Here is a 20,879-nt window from a genome sequence, read left to right as displayed (position 1 = left end):
AAAAAATGAGCGATGTCACAACATTAGTGTCGGTGAGATCGCCAACTTCACGAATTCAAAAGGATCTCAACATGGTCTGCTGCTGTTCATCAATGGCGGCTGGTCTAACACCTTGCGTCATTGGGTGGGTTGCTGGGTTGGGCATGTGTGGATTCAAACAAGGAGCCATGGTAGGGGGTCACAAGGGGTGGCGTATGGAACGGTGGCGGGACGGATGGGTTGCTCCGACGAGGTTGGGCCACCCGTCACCGGCATAGGGAGTGCAGGTTGTGGACGAGTTCTACTCCTGCATTTTCACCTCTCCCCCGCACTAGTTGCTCCTGGTCCCTGACCGTCATGGGCCATGTCGGTCGATGCCGGTGGTCGGGGTATGTTGACCAATGCTTCACCCATGGCCTTGGATGGGCTCGGTCTCCTGGATGGCGGCCCTGGTGGTGGGAGCCACGGTGCTCGTGGGCTGACACCGGGGCTCGGGTGCACACTAGTTACCATGGTCGTGGGGGCGGCATGGTGGTTGGTGGTTGGCCTCCGTGATGGTGGTATGGCAGAGATTTCGTGTCTTGCCGCTCACTGACCGAAGGTGGAGTGTGCCAGGGTGAAAACCTTGTCTGGCTTTTGGCTAAGCTGATGGAGGTGACGTCCGTGGACGTCATCTACTTCTTGAAGTCTCTGTCGTGGTTGCTTCGGATCATGCGTCGTGCTCCAGATGAAAATCTTGATCTTTTAGATCGGGCAGTGGCGGCGCTCCGGTGTCGTGATCTTGTTGAAGGCACCGCCTTGGAGCTCACGGCTTGTCGACGTTTAACTTCACCTCTTCGCGGTGTCTTTCACGGTTGTGGGCTCCATTGACTCTGTAGTGTTGCTTAGTCTCCATTTGTGGTATACTCGGAGTTGTATAGGGTGTTGTGGTTGATATTCGGCACCCTTGTATCTTACATCGCGTGTGTCGTAGCGTCGTGTTTGGTGCTGGTTTACGTTGGGTTGTGATGTTTGGTCGTTGCTTTATATATAAAACGGGGCGAGAAGCCTTTGTCAAAGGAACACAAAAACACTGCAAATTCGTTTTTATTTACTCGTGACAGCAAAACTTCACACTCCAAAAGTCAGCTACGATCTTATGAACAGAGACAGACGGACCAAACAACACTGTGGGCGGATCCGGCCTGCCTAGGTGGAGCTCATGGCCAGTTGGTGAACTCGAAGACCTTGCCGACGATCTCGAGCCCCGTGGGGATCTGCCAGATGAAGAGCAGGACGTTGATGGTGTTGAGCGCGATGTGCAGGCTCCTGGCCGTCTCGTTCCCCTTCTGCATCGCCGGCACCAGCGCCGCGGCCGCCGCCCAGAGCACGGTGATGGCCGCCCCCGCGAACAGGTGCGGGCCCGGGAAGAGCTTGCCGGTGCGGAGCCAGGTGTTGAGCGCGCCGCCGACGGACTCGGTGACGCCCAGGCCCAGCAGGATCGACCCCGCGTTGAAGTGCCGGTCCCGGAAGCCCCCCTTCACCAGCTTCTTCCTCTCCTGCGCCGTCCATGGCCATGGAACAGAGCAATCAGTCACGGCGCCATTGCAGGAACAGCAGGTCGAACGAGGTGGAAGGTTATTGCTAGTGACTTACCTCGGTGAGCTCGTTGATCTTGATCTCGGTGGGGGACTTGGCGGCTGGGGGAGGGGGCGGGGCGGCGGAGTCCCCGGCGCCGACCGCGGCGGGAGTGGCGGCGGCGGCGGGGCGGACCTGCTTCTTGAGCTCGGTGATCTCGTCCTGGACGGTGCGGACGCGGCGCCACTGCCAGCCGAGGTAGCCCGCCCAGAGCGTGTAGGCGAAGAGGCCGCCCATGATGGCCGGGTGCAGCAGCGCGACGGTCCGGCCCTCGATGATCCCCAGCTCGCCGCCCACCGCCAGCGCGTCCGGCGGCGGGAGCGCCGCCAGCAGCGGCACCGCCCCCGCCAACGCCACCGCCGCGGACCTCAGCGACGGCACAGCAGGCGACGAAGACGACGACGACGAGGACGACGACTGCTTGAGGTTCTTGGGAGAGGAGGAGGAGGCGGAGCAGGAGACGGGGTGGAGGCGGGCGGCGCGGGCGACGGCCGTGAGCGGCGAGGCCACCGGCGCGGCCATGGGCGTTCGAGCTGCGTGCGCGCGTGCGTCCTGGACTGGTGGCTGGGAGGAGATAAGGAAATGAACGGACGGACGAGCTGGCTGGCTGGCTGGTGTGCTTTTGGCGAGCTGAGCCTGAGCGAGGGTGAGCTCGGTGTTGGTTGGGGGAGACGAGACGACAGGCGGCGTGGCGTCCACGCGCGCGGCCAGCGCTTTTGGCTGGGCCCGGTTTCCGGCGTCTTCTGGGCCGACGGCGACGGGTATCGTCGTATCAAGGCGTCCCTGTCCGTTGGGCTTTTCCGGGCCGATCGCCTCGATGGGGAAGCCAGTGGTGCGTGGGACTGACACGCTAGGACTGGTCTACACAAGTCTACGGCGCCGTGGTGCTCGCCCAGCTCAGTGGCGCCAAGCTGTCACTAGACGCTCCTCTTCGTTCCCTTTTGAGTTTCGCCTCGCTGTCCCACCCCTCTACACCAATTTGGTATTAGTGGTATGAACATTCTTTTTTGAGCTTTACCCAAAGGGGTTAGGCCAAACCATTACAATCACCAGCCAGGGTATCTAACACATCGTCCCCAGAGCTCTTTGCTCGGCTCGCTAAGCTGTGGGCAACTTTGTTCTGATCCCTCCTGCCCCAACTAATCATGTACTCACTGAAGCCTGCTAACGTTGCTCTAAGATCTGCAACAACGGGAAACAAGCTTGATTTATTTATAGCATCCGATTTCATGGCACTGGACAGAAACAAGCAGTCCACCTCCACCTGAATTGGCCCATTGTAATACTTGGCCATGTAGCAGCGCCAGTCCCTCCGCTTCCTCCACTGTTGCGCACTGGTTCAGGCTGCACCCCATCGACAGGTAAACCTGACCCAGGTTATTCCTAGCAATGGCTCCCCCGAAGGCTACTCCAGAGTTTGGATCAAAAGCCGCATCGGTGTTAATCTTTGCCAACCCGGCTGGCGGTGGCCTCCATTTGTTGATTCTTGATTCTGGTTGTTCTTCTTGCTGATCTCCGAAGAGATTTAGGCCACATGTGTTCATAGCTAAAACTGGTTTGTCCTTAGCTTTGGACACCTCTTGTTCATACCGGAGCAGGAAACCTACAGATGCCGAGATGGTTTCCTTGCCCTTTTCCATGCATCATGTCGTCCCGGAGGTGCCAAGCCCGCCATAGCAATAGAAGTATTTTATCCCTAGCGTCATCACTGCACCTTATGATGATCGTCCTCCTTTCCCATGCCATCCAGTGCACCTTATGATGATCGTCCTCCTTTCCCCACCAGAACTCTCGAATTAGCCGTTCATATCTTTCCCAGAAGCCCGCCGACAACTTGAAGACCCCCATTGTAAATGTTGGCAGAGCCTGAACTTCTGCTTTAACATGCACCTCTTTCGCCGCATAAGACATGTGCCTGCTCGACCAGTTATTGCATCTTTTCATGAATCGTTCCATGATAGGTTGGAAATGTCCCTCTTTCATTCTGCCTTCTCGGGTGGGAAGTCCGAGATACTTGCTCTCAAGAGTGGACGTTTCAACTTCCAAAACCCGCCTTATTCTTTCTTGAGTATCACTTGGGCATTTCTCACTCACAAGTAATGAACACTTATTAGCACTCAACAATTGACCCGTACTCTGTTAGAACACATCAAGTGCCTGTTTAACTGCCTTTGCTTGGTCTACAGACGCCTTGAAAAAGAGCAAACTATCATCCGCAAAAAGCAAATTTGAGATACCCGGGCTTCCTTGGGCAATCTTAATTGGTGTAATATTTCTGCCCTCCACCTCCTTTTGCAGACATCGGTTTAGTCCCTCGGCCACAAACAGAAAAAGATACGGGCTTAACGGGTCTCCTTGCCTCAGCCCCCTCGATGGTTTGAAACGCTCCAACAATTCACCATTGAATTTTACCGTGTACTGTACTGAATGGACACACACCATAACCCACACGATCCATTTCTTGCTGAAGCCGTATTTGTTTAAGACTCCTTGGAGGAAATTCCAGTCCACCCGATCATAAGCTTTGGCTAGGTCGAGCTTGTACGCACAGTATGTGTTCTGTGGATGTTTGTTGTGCTGGATTTTATGAAAACATTCAAAAGCTATCAGTGCATTATCTGTGATCATTGTACATGATATAAAGAGTACTCCAGTGATCTAAACGCTTTTATGTTTTTTACGGAGGAAGTAGAGTTTATGGATACAGAATGAAGCATCTAAGGGTACAAGACAGACATAATAGGCCGACACTACCGACACTAGCCATCAGTCGACCGATGCAAGCGGCCTCAAGAGCTGTTTGATTGCCTTGCACGCAAACCGTTCGATTCACCCGAATCCATCACTGTCATCAACCTCTCTACCGGCTGACGACGTAACGCTAGCTGGATTCTAGGGTTTTGAGAGAGTCGAGGGCTCTTCCACACTGCTGGAGAAATCATCGGATGCATGTTGAGGACCATACCATAACTTCTAGAATCTTCAAACCCATGGGAAATTATTCGTTCCCTAGGGGTATTCTCCTGAAATCCAAGGGAAACAAAGATTTCCCCATCACTCTAGGGCATTGCCCCTAGAGTATACAATAGGGAAATCTTATCCACTAGGGTTTTGTAGTGAAAATCCATAGCTAGACACGATCATATCTAAAAATAAAATAAAACAGCAAAAAATCTAAAAATTCTATACATCAAACATGAACAAGTTTTCTGTGTGCGTGCAAAGTTTCATGGCAATGTGACATGGGAGGAGCTCGGGACAGAAAAAACAAAATTAGTGCTCCAAATCAAAAAAATGAACCTTTCTCAATACTCTATTTTTTTTCCTGAGCTCCTATGATGTCATATCGCCACCAGTTTTTGCATACACCTAGAAAGCCTGTGCAACTTTTGTGCCAAAAAATTTCGAAATGTTTATTATTTCTATTTCTTTTGATTTTACTGTTCATCAGCAAAATCAAATGCTCCCCGGCACCAAATGTCGTCCTCGTTATTTAGCCTTTTCCTTAGGGTATCTGGCCACAAAAATTGCCAATATAGCCCGTATTTAAAATACAATTTTTGACAGTGCAGAAGATTTTTTTTCTACATATATAACACATTCGAATTTTTTTCATTACAAATATAAGTTCATACGTAGCGTAGACAAAAAAAGACAAATACATACATGAGAATGGGCCAACTTTTTTTGTTGTTGGGCCAGGATCTTTTTTCATAGCTTGCAAATCATAATATTTTTTAACAAAAATTACAAATCCGTCGCGAATATGTAGTATAACTTTTCACAGGATTTTTTTAACTTGGAAATATCATTTAACATTTTTTTTTTTGAAATAACGGGCTACAAGTAGCCCGTCCTACACAAGTTCACTCTCTATCTGGCCATGGCCGCTTGCAGTGCTGCTTCCGGTCACTGCTTCGAGCAATATTCTGATGTAGATCTATGAATTCTTTTCTAACAGTTTTGCACTCTAAATGTTAAATAAAAGTATTGAACATTTTGTGGGGGTTGGACATGCTACAGCTTGACTGTTTGTCAAATAAAAAAGGCATAATTTGTGATGCTTTTGGGTGAAAATTGGATGTGTTCATGACTTCATGTCATAACAGTACCCACAGCTACTGTTCTTTGCTAACAGTTTCAAAAAAACTTCAGAAGCCCTCAACTCAATGTGCCGCAGATGGAATAGCTTTCTTCCTCAAACAATCACTGAATTAGTCCTGACAAGTCAACTCATCTACCCGCAAAAAAAAAAAAAAACTCATCTGAATCTGTCCAAGGGCGCAGATCCGTGAAGCACCTTAGCTTTTGGACTAGTGATAAATAGCTGCTGACAATATGGGAGCAAGAGAGAGAGAGAGAGAAAGAGAAATCTCCTTATCTCCTATCCACGTCTGCTGTACTCCATCAGTAAAAGATACCGTTAGGGACATAAACATGCATGAAAGCTACAAATAGGCATGTTTATCGATGTATCACATATTGTCGCTTCACTTTGTTCTCGTGATGAGCTTTTGAGCAAGGTCTTTGAGTGCTTGTCTCGACAACAGTGCAACTCTGTTCCCAACCTCAGGAAGCGCATCAATCGCACGCGCTGCCAGTTTTGCATGCTCAGTAGCAAGCAACCTTGTCTTCTCGATTCCTTGGCTTGTCGCAAGGTATTCGAGGGCCTGAAATGTAAAAGTGATCACTCCTGGCATTGATCATTTCACAGCCAAATGTCTTCATTATATTACTTGAAAAAAAGGAGTTTTAACACTGACAGTAGCAACATCTGAAGGGTCATCGAATCCACGCTCTACACTCACACTTAGTTCGGGGAACTCTTCCATCGCGAACAACACAGGAGCGGTCACGATTCCCTGCATATAAAGGCATATCTATCGTTTTTTGCATATGCAACAATAAGAATATCATTAATTCTTCCCATAGGTTTCTTAATAGTGGAATCCGCAAGGTGCAAGTTTAAAAAGCAATCATCAAAATCACGGAAACCTAACAAATCACACAAAGTCTTTGGAATCGTGGAAACACTAGCACCAAAATCACATAAAGCATAGCATTCATGATTTTTAATTTTAATTTTAATAGTTGGTTCCCACTCATCATAAAGCTCTCTAGGGATAGAAACTTCCAATTCAAGTTTTCCTTCATAAGATTGCATCAAGGCATCAACGATATGTTTAGTAAACGCTTTATTTTGACTATAAGCATGAGGAGAATTTAGCATGGATTGCAACAAGGAAATACAATCAACCAAAGAGCAATTTTCATAGTTAAATTTCTTGAAATCCATAATAGTGGGTTTAGCAACATCTAGGGTTTTAATTTCTTCAATCTCACTTTTATCAATTTTAGCATCAAGATCAACAAATTCTGAATTCTTGGAACGCCTTCTAGGTAAAGGTGGATCATATTCAGTCCCATCATTATCAAGATTCATATTGCAAAACAAAGATTTAATAAGGGACACATCAATAACTTATAGATCTTCATCATTATTTTCATAGCAACTAGAAGAACACGCTCTTATAAAGGCATCTTTCTTAGCACGCATCCTAGCAGTTCTTTCTTTGCACTCATCAATGGAAATTCTCATGGCTTTGAGAGACTCATTGAAATCATGCTTAGGTGGAATAGATCTAAGTTTCAAAGAATCAACATCAAGAGCAATTCTATCAACGTTCCTAGCCAAATCATCAATCTTAAGCAAATTTTTTTCAACCAAAGCATTGAAATTCTTTTGCGAAGTAATAAATTCTTTAATATCAGATTCAAAATCAGAGGGCATCTTATTATAATTTCCATAAGAATTGTTGTAGGAATTACCATAATTATTAGAGGGATTACTAGGATAAGGCCTAGGGTTAAAATTTTCTCTATACGCATTGTTACCAAAATTGTTCCTACCAACAAAATTCACATCCATAGATCCATTATTATTCTCAATCAAAGTAGACAAGGGCATATCATTAGGATCAGAAGAAACACTTTTATTAGCAAATAATTTCATAAGTTCATCAATCTTTCCACTCAAAACATTAATTTCTTCTATCACATGCACCTTTTTATTAGTAGATCTTTCAGTATGCCATTGAGAATAATTAACCATAATATTATCTAGGAGTTTAGTAGATTCTCCTAAAGTGATTTCCATAAAAGTGCCTCCCGCGGCCGAATCTAAAAGATTTTTAGAAGCAAAATTCAATCCGGCATAATTTTTTTGTATAATCATCCACAAATTTAAACCATGAGTAGGGCAATTATGTATCATTAGTTTTATTCTCTCCCAAGCTTGTGCAACATGTTCATGATCAAGCTGCTTAAAATTCATAATATCGTTTCTAAGAGAGATGATCTTAGCGGGAGGAAAATACTTAGAGATAAAAGCATCTTTGCACTTATTCCATGAATCAATACTATTTTAGGCAAAGACGAAAACCAAGCTTTAGCACGATCTCTAAGCGAAAAAGGAAATAGCTTCAATTTAACAATATCATTATCCACATCTTTCTTCTTTTGCATGTCACACAGATCAATGAAGCTATTTAGATGGGTAGCGGCATCTTCACTAGGAAGGCCGGAAAACGGATCTTTCATGACAAGATTCAGCAAAACAGTATTAATTTCACAAAATTCAGCATCGGTAAGAGGAGCAATCGGAGTGCTAATAAAATCATTGTTGTTGGTATTGGTGAAGTCACATAATTTAGTATTATCTTGAGCCATCATGACAAGCAAGCAAACTAACACACAAGCAAACAAAAAGCAAGCGGGTAAAAAGAGGCAAATAGAGAAAGAGAGGGAGGATAGAGAGAGAGGGCGAATAAAACGGTAAGGGTGAAGTGGGGGAGAGGAAAACGAGAGGCAAATGGCAAATAATGTAATGCGGGAGATCAGGGTATGTGATGGGTACTTGGTATGTTGACTTTTGCGTAGACCTCCCTGGCAACGGCGCTAGAAATCCTTCTTGCTACCTCTTGAGCACTGCGTTGTTTTCCCCGAAGAGGAAGGGATGATGCAGCAAAGTAGTGTAAGTATTTCCCTCAGTTTTTGAGAACCAAGGTAGCAATCCAGTAGGAGGCTACGCGCGAGTCCCTCGTACCTGCTCAAAACAAATAAATCCTCGCAACCAACGCGAATAGGGGTTGTCAATCCCTACACGGCCACTTACGAGAGTGAGATCTGATAGATATGATAAGCTAATATTTTTGGTATTTTTGTGATAAAGATGCAAAGTAAAATAAAGGCAAAGTAAAAAAGCAAAGGAAATAACTTAGTAGCAGGAGATTAATATGATGAAGATAGACCCGGGGGCCATAGGTTTCACTAGTGGCTTCTCTCGAGAGCATAAGTATTCTACGGTGGGTGAACAAATTACTGTTGAGCAATTGACAGAATTGAGCATAGTTATGAGAATATCTAGGTATGATCATGTATATAGGCATCACGTCCGAGACAAGTAGACCGGCTCCTGCCTGCATCTACTACTATTACTCCACTCATCGACCGCTATCCAGCATGCATCTAGAGTATTAAGTTAAAAACAGAGTAACGCCTTAAGCAAGATGACATGATGTAGAGGGATAGACTCATGCAATATGATGAAAACCCCATCTTGTTATCCTCGATGGCAACAATACAATACGTGCCTTGCTGCCCCTACTGTCACTGGGAAAGGACACCGCAAGATTGAACCCAAAGCTAAGCACTTCTCCAATTGCAAGAAAGATCAATCTAGTAGGCCAAACCAAACTGATAATTCGAAGAGACTTGCAAAGATAACCAATCATACATAAAATAATTCAGAGAAGATTCAAATATTATTCATAGATAGACTTGATCATAGACCCACAATTCATCGGTCTCAACAAACACACCGCAAAAGAAGATTACATCGAATAGTTCTCCACAAGAGAGGGGGAGAACATTGTATTGAGATCCAAAAAGAGAGAAGAAGCCATCTAGCTAATAACTATGGCCCCGTAGGTCTGAGGTAAACTACTCACACTTCATCGGAGGGGCTATGGTGTTGATGTAGAAGCCCTCCGTGATCGATGCCCCCTCCGGCGGAGCTCCGGAACAGGCCCCAAGATGGGATCTCATGGATACAGAAAGTTGCGGCGGTGGAATTGGGTTTTTGGCTCCGTATCTGACCATTTGGGGGTACGTAGGTATATATAGGAGGAAGGAGTACGTCGGTGGAGCAACAGAGGGCCCACGAGGGTGGAGGGCGCGCCTGGTAGGGGTGGGCGCGCCCCCTACCTCGTGGCCTCCTCTTTTGTGTCTTGACGTAGGGTCCAAGTCTCCCGAGTCTTGTTAGTTGAGAAAATCACGTTCCTGAAGGTTTCATTCCGTTTGGACTCCGTTTGATATTCCTTTTCTTCGAAACCCTAAAACAGGCAAAAAAATAGCAATTCTGGGCTGGGCCTCCGGTTAATAGGTTAGTCCCAAAAATAATATAAAAGTGGAAAATAAAGCCCAACAATGTCCAAAACAATAGATAATATAGCATGGAGCAATCAAAAATTATAGATACGTTGGAGACGTATCAATACACCTTAAATGAGCGATCACCATATGATTGCCCATCTCTCTTTGTCCCACCTGACTCGCCCACTTGATACTTCATCTCAACATTGTCGAAACAAGTGGCTCGCTATAAGGCTGATTTGTCCTTTTGAAACTCAAGCCAATCCACAACCTTCTTCGGATAAACCTCATTGGGAGGCTTCTCACTATCACCAATCAATTTGTCGATTTCATCGGAGTGCTTCAAAAAATACTCATTTAGCCTGTAAAATGTATATTCCGTTATTGTTGTCACTGGCAATTGAAGGGCACCCTTCAACAGGAAGTTGAAGCATTCAACAAGATTGCTTGTCATGTCATCTAATAACTCACAAGTATAGGGGATCAATTGTAGCCTCTTTAGATAAGTAAGAGTGTCGAACCCAACGAGGAGCTAAAGGTAGAACAAATATTCCCTCAAGTTCTATCGACCATCGATACAACTCTATGCACGCTTAGCGCTCGCTTTACCTAGAACAAGTATGGAACTAGAAGTACTTTGTAGGTATTTTTGGATAGGTTTGCAAGATAATAGAGCAAGTAAATAAAAAGTAGGGGCTGTTTAGATAAAGACACAACTAAGTTAGTTTTAGTAAAGAGCTTTTTGTTACGAGAAAGTTATTTGTCCCTAGGCAATCGATAACTAGACCGGTAATCATTATTGCAATTTTATTTGAGGGAGAGGCATAAGCTAACATACTTTCTCTACTTGGATCATATGCACTTATGATTGGAACTCTAGCTGATGGGTTTCGTAGTAATTCAAAAAAATTCCTATGCACACGCAAGATCATGGTGATGCACAGCAACGAGAGGGGAGAGTGTTGTCTACGTACCCACGCAGACCGACTGCGGAAGCATTGACACAACATAGAGGAAGTAGCCGTACGTCTTCACGATCCAACCGATCCAAGCACCGTTACTCCGGCACCTCCGAGTTCTTAGCACACGTACAGCTCGATGACGATCCCCGGGCTCCAATCCAGCAAAGCGTCGGGGAGGAGTTCCGTCAGCACGACGGCGTGGTGACGATCTTGATGTTCTACCGACGCAGGGCTTCGCCTAAGCACTACAACGATATGACCGAGGTGGAATATGGTGGCAGGGGGCACCGCACATGGCTAAGGAACGATCACGTGGATCAAATTGTGTGTCTAGAGGTGCCCCCTGCCTCCGTATATAAAGGAGCCAAGGGGGAGGGGGCCGCCGGCCAGGAGGAGGGCGCAGGAGGAGTCCTACTCCTACCGGGAGTAGGACTCCCCCTCCAATCCTAGTTGGACTAGGATTCCCCGAGGGGGAAAGAGAGAGAGGGGGGCCGGCCACCTCTCGTAGTCCTAATAGGACTAGGGGAGGGGGGAGGCGCGTGGCCATCTTGGGCTGCCCCTTTCTCCTTTCCACTAAAGCCCATTAAGGCCCATATGGCTCCCGGGGGGTTCCGGTAACCTCCCGGTACTCCGGTAAAACCCCGATTTCACCCGGAACACTACCGATGTCCAAATATAGGCTTCCAATATATCAATCTTTATGTCTCGACCATTTCGAGACTCCTCGTCATGTACGTGATCACATCCGGGACTCCGAACTAACTTCGGTACATCAAAATGCATAAACTCATAATAACTGTCATCGTAACGTTAAGCGTGCGGACCCTACGGTTCGAGAATAATGTAGACATGACTGAGACACATCTCCAGTCAATAACCAATAGCGGGACCTAGATGCCCATATTGGCTCCTACATATTCAACGAAGATCTTTATCGGTCAGAACGCATAACAACATACGTTGTTCCCTTTGTCATCGGTACGTTACTTGCCCGAGATTCGATCGTCGGTATCCAATACCTAGTTCAATCTCGTTACCGGCAAGTCTCTTTACTCGTTCCGTAATACATCATCCCGCAACTAACTCATTAGTTGCAATGCTTGCAAGGCTTATGTGATGTGCATTACCGAGAGGGCCCAGAGATACCTCTCCGACAATCGGAGTGACAAATCCTATTCTCGAAATACGCCAACCCAACATCTACCATTGGAGACACCTGTAGAGCTCCTTTATAATCACCCAGTTACGTTGTGACGTTTGTTAGCACACAAAGTGTTCCTTTGGCAAACGGGAGTTGCATAATCTCATAGTCATAGGAACATGTATAAGTCATGAAGAAAGCAATAGCAACATACTAAACGATCGGGTGCTAAGCTAATGGAATGGGTCATGTCAATCAGATCATTCAACTAATGATGTGACCTCGTTAATCAAATAACAACACTTTGTTCATGGTTAGGAAGCATAACCATCTTTGATTAACGAGCTAGTCAAGTAGAGGCATACTAGTGACACTAAGTTTGTCTATGTATTCACACATGCATTATGTTTCCGGTTAATACAATTCTAGCATGAATAATAAACATTGATCATGATATAAGGAAATAAATAATAACTTTATTATTGCCTCTAGGGCATATTTCCTTCAGTCTCCCACTTGCACTAGAGTCAATAATCTAGATTATAATGTAATGATTCTAACACCCATGGAGCCTTGGTGCTGATCATGTTTTGCTCGTGGAAGAGGCTTAGTCAACGGGTCTGCAACACTCAGATCCATATGTATCTTGCAAACCTCTATGTCTCCCACCTGGACTAGATCCCGGATGGAATTGAAGCGTCTCTTGATGTGCTTGGTCCTCTTGTGAAATCTGGATTCCTTTGCCAAGGCAATTGCACCAGTATTGTCACTAACGATTTTCATTGGACCCGATGCACTAGGTATGACACCTAGATCGGATATGAACTCCTTCATCCAAACTCCTTTGTTCGCTGCTTCCGGAGCAGCTATGTACTCCGCTTCACATGTAGATCCCGCTACGACGCTTTGTTTAGAACTGCACCAACTAACAACTCCACCGTTTAATGTAAACGCGTATCCGGTTTGCGATTTAGAATCGTCTGGATCAGTGTCAAAGCTTGCATCAACGTAACCTTTTACGGTGAGCTCTTTGTTACCTCCATATACGAGAAACATATCCTTAGTCCTTTTCAGGTATTTCAGGATGTTCTTGACCGCTGTCCAGTGATCCACTCCTGGATTACTTTGGTACCTCCCTGCTAAACTTATAGCAAGGCACACATCAGGTCTGGTACACAGCATTGCATACATGATAGAGCCTATGGCTGAAGCATAGGGAACATCTTTCATTTTCTCTCTATCTTCTGCAGTGGTCGGGCATTGAGTCTGACTCAACTTCACACCTTGTAACACAGGCAAGAACCTTTCTTTGCTTGATCCATTTTGAACTTCTTCAAAATCTTGTCAAGGTATGTGCTTTGTGAAAGTCCAATTAAGCGTCTTGATCTATCTCTATAAATCTTTATGCCTAATATGTAAGCAGCTTCACCGAGGTCTTTCATTGAAAAACTCTTATTCAAGTATCCCTTTATGCTATCCAGAAATTCTATATCATTTCCAATCAGTAATATGTCATCCACATATAATATTAGAAATGCTACAGAGCTCCCACTCACTTTCTTGTAAATACAGGCTTCACCGAAAGTCTGTATAAAACCAAATGCTTTGATCACACTATCAAAGCGTTTATTCCAACTCCGAGAGGCTTGCACCAGTCCATAAATGGATCGCTGGAGTTTGCACACTTTGTTAGATCCCTTTGGATCGACAAAACCTTCTGGTTGCATCATATACAACTCTTCTTCCAGAAATCCATTCAGGAATGCAGTTTTGACATCCATCTGCCAAATTTCATAATCATAAAATGCGGCAATTGCTAACATGATTCGGATAGACTTAAGCATCGCTACAGGTGAGAAGGTCTCATCGTAGTCAACCCCTTGAACTTGCCGAAAACCTTTTGCGACAAGTCGAGCTTTGTAGACAGTAATATTACCGTCAGCGTCAGTCTTCTTCTTGAAGATCCATTTTTTCTCAATTGCTTACCGATCATCGGGCAAGTCAACCAAAGTTCATACTTTGTTCTCATACATGGACCCCATCTCAGATTTCATGGCTTCAAGCCACTTTGCGGAATCTGGGCTCACCATCACTTCTTCATAGTTCGTAGGTTCATCATGATCTAGCAGCATGATTTCCAGAACAGGATTACCGTACCACTCTGGTGCAGATCTCGCTCTGGTTGATCTACGAGGTTCAGTAGTATCTTGTTTTGAAGTTTCATGATCATCATCATTAGCTTCCTCACTAATTGGTATAGGTGTCGCAGAAACAGTTTTCTGTGATGTACTACTTTCCAATAAGGGAGCAGGTACAGTTACCTCATCAAGTTCTACTTTTCTCCCACTCACTTCTTTCGAGAGAAACTCCTTCTCTAGAAAGGATCCATTCTTAGCAATGAATGTCTTGCCTTCGGATCTGTGATAGAAGGTGTACCCAACAGACTCCTTTGGGTATCCTATGAAGACACATTTCTCCGATTTGGGTTCGAGCTTATCAGGTTGAAGCTTTTTCACATAAGCATCGCAGCCCCAAACTTTAAGAAACGACAACTTTGGTTTCTTGCCAAACCACAGTTCATAAGCCGTCGTCTCAACGGATTTTGATGGTGCCCTATTTAACATGAATGCGGCCGTCTCTAAAGCATAACCCCAAAACGATAGCGGTAAATCAGTAAGAGACATCATAGATCACACCATATCTAGTAAAGTACGATTACGACGTTCGGAAACACCATTGCACTGTGGTGTTCCGGGTGGTGTGAGTTGCGAAACTATTCCACAATTTTTTCAAATGTACACCAAACTCGTAACTCAAATATTCTCCTCCACGATCAGATCGTAGAAACTTTATTTTCTTGTTACGATGATTTTCAACTTCACTTTGAAATTCTTTAAACTTTTCAAATGTTTCAGACTTATGTTTCATTAAGTAGATATACCCATATCTGCTTAAGTCATCTGTGAAGGTGAGAAAATAACGATATCCGCCACGAGCCTCAATATTCATCGGACCACATACATCTGTATGTATGATCTCCAACAAATCTGTTGCTCTCTCCATAGTACCGGAGAACGGTGTTTTAGTCATCTTGCCCATAAGGCACGGTTCGCAAGTACCAAGTGATTCATAATCAAGTGGTTCCAAAAGTCCATCAGTATGGAGTTTCTTCATGCGCTTTATACCGATATGACCTAAACGGCAGTGCCACAAATAAGTTGCACTGTCATTATCAACTCTGCATCTTTTGGTTTCAACTTTATGAATATGTGTGTTACTACTATCGAGATTCATCAAAAATAGACCACTCCTCAAAGGTGGATGACCATAAAAGATATTACTCATATAAATGGAACAACCATTATTCTCTGACTTAAATGAATAACCGTCTCGCATCAAACAAGATCCAGATATAATGTTCATGCTCAACGCTGGCACCAAATAACAATTATTTAGGTCTAATATTAATCCCGAAGGTAGATGTAGAGGTAGCGTGCCGACCGCGATCACATCGACTTTGGAACCGTTTCCCACGCGCATCGTCACCTCATCCTTTGCCAGTGTTCGCTTAATCCGTAGTCCCTGTTTCGAGTTGCAAATATTAGCAACAGAACCAGTATCAAATACCCAGGTACTACTGCGAGCTCTAGTAAGGTACACATCAATTAACATGTATATCACATATACCTTTGTTCACCTTGCCATCCTTCTTATCCGCCAAATACTTGGCGCAGTTCCGCTTCCAGTGACCAGTCTGCTTGCAATAGAAGCACTCAGTTTCAGGCTTAGGTCCAGGTTTGGGTTTCTTCTCTTGAGTAGCAACTTGCTTGCCGTTCTTTTTGAAGTTCCCTTTCTTCTTCCCTTTGCCCTTTTTCTTGAAACTAGTGGTCTTGTTGACCATCAACGCTTGATGCTCCTTCTTGATTTCTACCTCCGCAGCTTTCAGCATCGCGAAGAGCTCGGGAATAGTCTTATTCATCCCTTGCATATTATAGTTCATCACGAAGCTCTTGTAGCTTGATGACAGTGATTGGAGAATTCTGTCAATGACGCAATCATCTGGAAGATTAACTCCCATCTGAATCAAGTGATTATTATACCCAGACATTTTGAGTATATGCTCACTGACAGAACTGTTCTCCTCCATCTTGCAGCTATAGAACTTATTGGAGACTTCATATCTCTCAATCCGGGCATTTGCTTGAAATATTAACTTCAACTCCTGGAACATCTCATATGCTCCATGACGTTCAAAACGTCATTGAAGTCCCGATTCTAAGCCGTAAAGCATGGCACACTGAACTATCGAGTAGTCATCAGCTTTGCTCTGCCAGACGTTCATAACATCTGGTGTTACTCCAGCAGCAGGCCTGGCACCCAGCGGTGCTTCCAGGACGTAATTCTTCTGAGCAGCAATGAGGATAATCCTCAAGTTACGAACCCAGTCCGTGTAATTGCTACCATCATCTTTCAACTTTGCTTTCTCAAGGAACGCATTAAAATTCAACGGAACAACAGCACGAGCCATCTATCTACAATCAACATAAACAAGCAAGAAACTATCAGGTACTAAGTTCATGATAATTTTAAGTTCAATTAATCAAATTACTTAAGAACTCCCACTTAGATAGACATCCCTCTAATCCTCTAACTGATCACGTGATCCAAATCAACTAAACCATAACCGAGCATCACGTGAGATGGAGTAGTTTTCAATGGTGAACACCGTTTATGTTGATCATATCTACTATATGATTCACGCTCGACCTTTCGGTCTCTGTGTTCCGAGGCCATATCTGCATATGCTAGGCTCGTCAAGTTTAACCTGAGTATTCTGCGTGTGCAAAACTGGCTTGCACCCGTTGTAGATGGACGTAGAGCTTATCACACCCGATCATCACGTGGTGTCTGGGCACGACGAACTTTGGCAACGGTGCATACTCAGAGAGAACACTTCTTGATAATTTAGTGAGAGATCATCTTATAATGCTACCATCAATCAAAGCAAGATAAGATGCATAAAAAAGATAAACATCACATGCAATCAATATAGTGATATGATATGGCCATCATCATCTTGTGCTTGTGATCTCCATCTCCGAAGCACCATCGTGATCACCATCGTCATCGGCGTGACACCTTGATCTCCATCGTAGCATCGTTGTCGTCTCGCCAAGCTTGTGCTTCCACGACTATCGCTACCGTTTAGTGATAAAGTAAAGCATTACATCGCGATTGCGTTGCATACAATAAAGCGACAACCATATGGCTCCTGCCGGTTGTCAATAACTCGGTTACAAAACATGATCATCTCATACAATAAAATTCAGCATCATGCCTTGACCATATCACATCACAACATGCCCTGCAAAAACAAGTTAGACATTCTCTACTTTGTTGTTGCAAGTTTTACGTGGCTGCTACGGGCTTAAGCAAGAACCAATCTCACCTACGCATCAAAACCACAACGATAGTTTGTCAAATAGACTTCGTTTTAACCTTCGCAAGGACTGGGCGTAGCCATACTTGGTTCAACTAAAGTTGGAGAGACAGTCGCCCGCAAGCCACCTATGTGCAAAGCACGTCGGGGGAACCGGTCTCGCGTAAGCGTACGCGTAATGTTGGTCCGGGTCGTCTCGTCCAACAATGCCGCCGAACCAAAGTATGACATGCTGGTAGGCAGTATGACTTATATCGCCCACAACTCACTTGTGTTCTTCTCGTGCATATAACATCAACATATAAAACCTGGCTCGGATGCCATTGATGGGTTTCGTAGTAATTTCAAAAAATTTCCTACGCACACGCAAGATCATGGTGATGCACAGCAACAAGAGGGGAGAGTGTTGTCTATGTACCCACGCAGACCGACTGCGGAAGCGTTGACACAACGTAGAGGAAGTAGTCGTACGTCTTCACGATCCGACCGATCGAAGCACCGTTACTCCGGCACCTCCGAGTTCTTAGCACACGTACAGCTCGATGACGATCCCCGGGCTCCGATCCAGCAAAGCGTCGGGGAGGAGTTCCATCAGCACGACGGCGTGGTGACGATCTTGATGTTCTACCGACGCAGGGCTTCGCCTAAGCACTACAACGATATGACCGAGGTGGAATATGGTGGCAGGGGGCACCGCACACGGCTAAGGAACGATCACGTGGATCAACTTGTGTGTCTAGAGGTGCCCCCTGCCTCCGTATATAAAGGAGCCAAGGGGGAGGGGGCCGCCGGCCAGGAGGAGGGCGCAGGAGGAGTCCTACTCCTATCGGGAGTAGGACTCCCCCCTCCAATCCTAGTTGGACTAGGATTCCCCGAGGGGGAAAGAGAGAGAGGGGGGCCGGCCACCTCTCCTAGTCCTAATAGGACTAGGGGAGGGGGGAGGCGCGCGGCCATCTTGGGCTGCCCCTTTCTCCTTTCCACTAAAGCCCATTAAGGCCCATATGGCTCCCGGGGGGTTCCGGTAACCTCCCGGTACTCCGATAAAATCCTGATTTCACCCGGAACACTACCGATGTCCAAATATAGGCTTCCAATATATCAATCTTTATGTCTCGACCATTTCGAGACTCCTCGTCCTGTCCGTGATCACATCCGGGACTCCGAACTAACTTCGGTACATCAAAATTCATAAACTCATAATAACTGTCATCGTAACGTTAAGCGTGCGGACCCTATGGTTCGAGAATAATGTAGACATGACTGAGACACATCTCCGGTCAATAACCAATAGCGGGACCTGGATGCCCATATTGGCTCCTACATATTCAACGAAGATCTTTATCAGTTAGACCGCATAACAACATATGTTGTTCCCTTTGTCATCGGTATGTTACTTGCCCGAGATTCGATCGTCGGTATCCAATACCTAGTTCAATCTCGTTACCGGCAAGTCTCTTTACTCGTTCCGTAATACATCATCCTGCAACTAACTCATTAGTTGCAATGCTTGCAAGGCTTATGTGATGTGCATTACCGAGAGGGCCCAGAGATACCTCTCCGACAATCGGAGTGACAAATCCTATTCTCGAAATACGCCAACCCAACATCTACCATTGGAGACACCTGTAGAGCTCCTTTATAATCACCCAGTTACGTTGTGACGTTTGGTAGCACACAAAGTGTTCCTCCGGCAAACGGGAGTTGCATAATCTCATAGTCATAGGAACATGTATAAGTCATGAAGAAAGCAATAGCAACATACTAAACGATCGGGTGCTAAGCTAATGGAATGGGTCATGTCAATCAGATCATTCAACTAATGATGTGACCTCGTTAATCAAATAACAACACTTTGTTCATGGTTAGGAAACATAACCATCTTTGATTAACGAGCTAGTCAAGTAGAGGCATACTAGTGACACTAAGTTTGTCTATGTATTCACACATGTATTATGTTTCCGGTCAATACAATTCTGGCATGAATAATAAACATTTATCATGATATACGGAAATAAATAATAACTTTATTATTGCCTCTAGGGCATATTTCCTTCACTAGCAAGCATCCTCAACTACTAAAGATCATTAAGGTAAAACCCAACCATAGCATTAAAGTATCAAGTCCTCTTTATCCCATACGCAAACAATCTACCTTGGTTAGAGAGCCCCCCTCCTCCTCCTTCTTCCTTGACCTTCTCCCTAGATGGGAGAAGGGTTTCCCCTCTGGTCCATGGCCTCCATGGCGTGGGAGGGGCGAGAGCCCCTCCGAGATTGGATCTGTCTCTCTCTGTTTCTGCGTTCTCAGATTCTGCCCTTTCACCGTTTCTTATATTCTCGGAGATCCGTAACTCCGATTGGGCTGGAATTTAAACACGATCTCTATCCGGATATTAGCTTTCTTGCGGCGAAAGAAGGGCATCAACCGCCTTACGGGGTGGCCACGAGGGTCAGGGGCGCGCCCCCTGCCTCGTGGGCCCCTCGAGAATCGTCTTGCGTTGATTTTTTCTTCCCAAAATCACATATATTCCAAAAAAAATCTTCGTTAGTTTTTATCCCGTTTGGACTCCGTTTTATATGGATATTCTGCGAAACAAAAAACATGCAACAAACAGGAACTGGCACTGGGACTGGATCAATATGTTAGTCCCAAAAATAGTATAAAAAGTTGCCAAAAGTATATGAAAGTTGTAGAATATTGACATGGAACAATAAAAAATTATAGATACAACGGTGACGTATCAGCATCCCCAAGCTTAATTCCTGCTCGTCCTCGAGTAGGTAAATGATAAAAAAGATAATTTTTGATGTGGAATGCTACCTAGCATAATCTTGATCACATATCTAATCATGGCATGAATATTAAGACATGAGTGATTCAAAGCAATAGTCTATCATTTGACATAAAAACAATAATACTTCAAGCCTACTAATAAAACAATCATCTTTTTTCAAAATAACAAGGCCAAAGAAAGTTATCCCTACAAAATCATATAGTCTGGCTATGCTCCATCTTCACCACAAAATATTCACATCATGCACAACCCCGATGACAAGCCGGGCAATTGGTTCATACTTTTTAACGTGCTTCAGCATTTTCAACCCTCACGCATTACATGAGCGTGAGCCATGGATATAGCACTATAGGTGGAATAGAACGGTGGTTGTGGAGAAGACGAAAAGGAGAAGATAGTCTCACATCAACTAGGCGTATCAACGGGTTATGGAGATGCCCATCAATAGATATCAATGTGAGTGAGTAGGGATTGCCATGCAACGGATGCACTAAGAGATATAAGTGTATGAAAGC

At 45.0% G+C, this 20,879-nt stretch overlaps 1 protein-coding gene across 1 annotated transcript; it reads right to left on the bottom strand.

Annotated features, from left to right (window-relative positions):
• Positions 1 to 1,037: 1,037 nt before the first annotated feature.
• LOC119314462 lies at positions 1,038 to 2,238 on the bottom strand. The gene is made up of 2 exons (XM_037589183.1): positions 1,615 to 2,238; positions 1,038 to 1,517 (listed from the first exon to the last, which is right to left on the bottom strand). Exons 1-2 carry the CDS (start codon positions 2,116 to 2,118, stop codon positions 1,179 to 1,181), a joined length of 843 nt encoding a protein of 280 aa, XP_037445080.1. The 5' UTR covers positions 2,119 to 2,238; the 3' UTR covers positions 1,038 to 1,178.
• Positions 2,239 to 20,879: the final 18,641 nt, after the last annotated feature.

Source organism: Triticum dicoccoides, chromosome 6A, assembly GCF_002162155.2.
Source record: "Triticum dicoccoides isolate Atlit2015 ecotype Zavitan chromosome 6A, WEW_v2.0, whole genome shotgun sequence".
Lineage (NCBI taxonomy): Eukaryota > Viridiplantae > Streptophyta > Magnoliopsida > Poales > Poaceae > Triticum > Triticum dicoccoides.
This window is presented reverse-complemented; position numbering and strand designations above follow the sequence as displayed.

Bases quoted from the DNA above. Each gene is read 5' to 3' on its own strand.
- LOC119314462 (XM_037589183.1), bottom strand. From the start codon at position 2,118: ATGGCCGCGCCGGTGGCCTCGCCGCTCACGGCCGTCGCCCGCGCCGCC. The intron at 1,518-1,614 runs GTAAGTCACTAG...TGGACGGCGCAG, and splicing joins AGATCAACGAGCTCACCGAG to GAGAGGAAGAAGCTGGTGAA.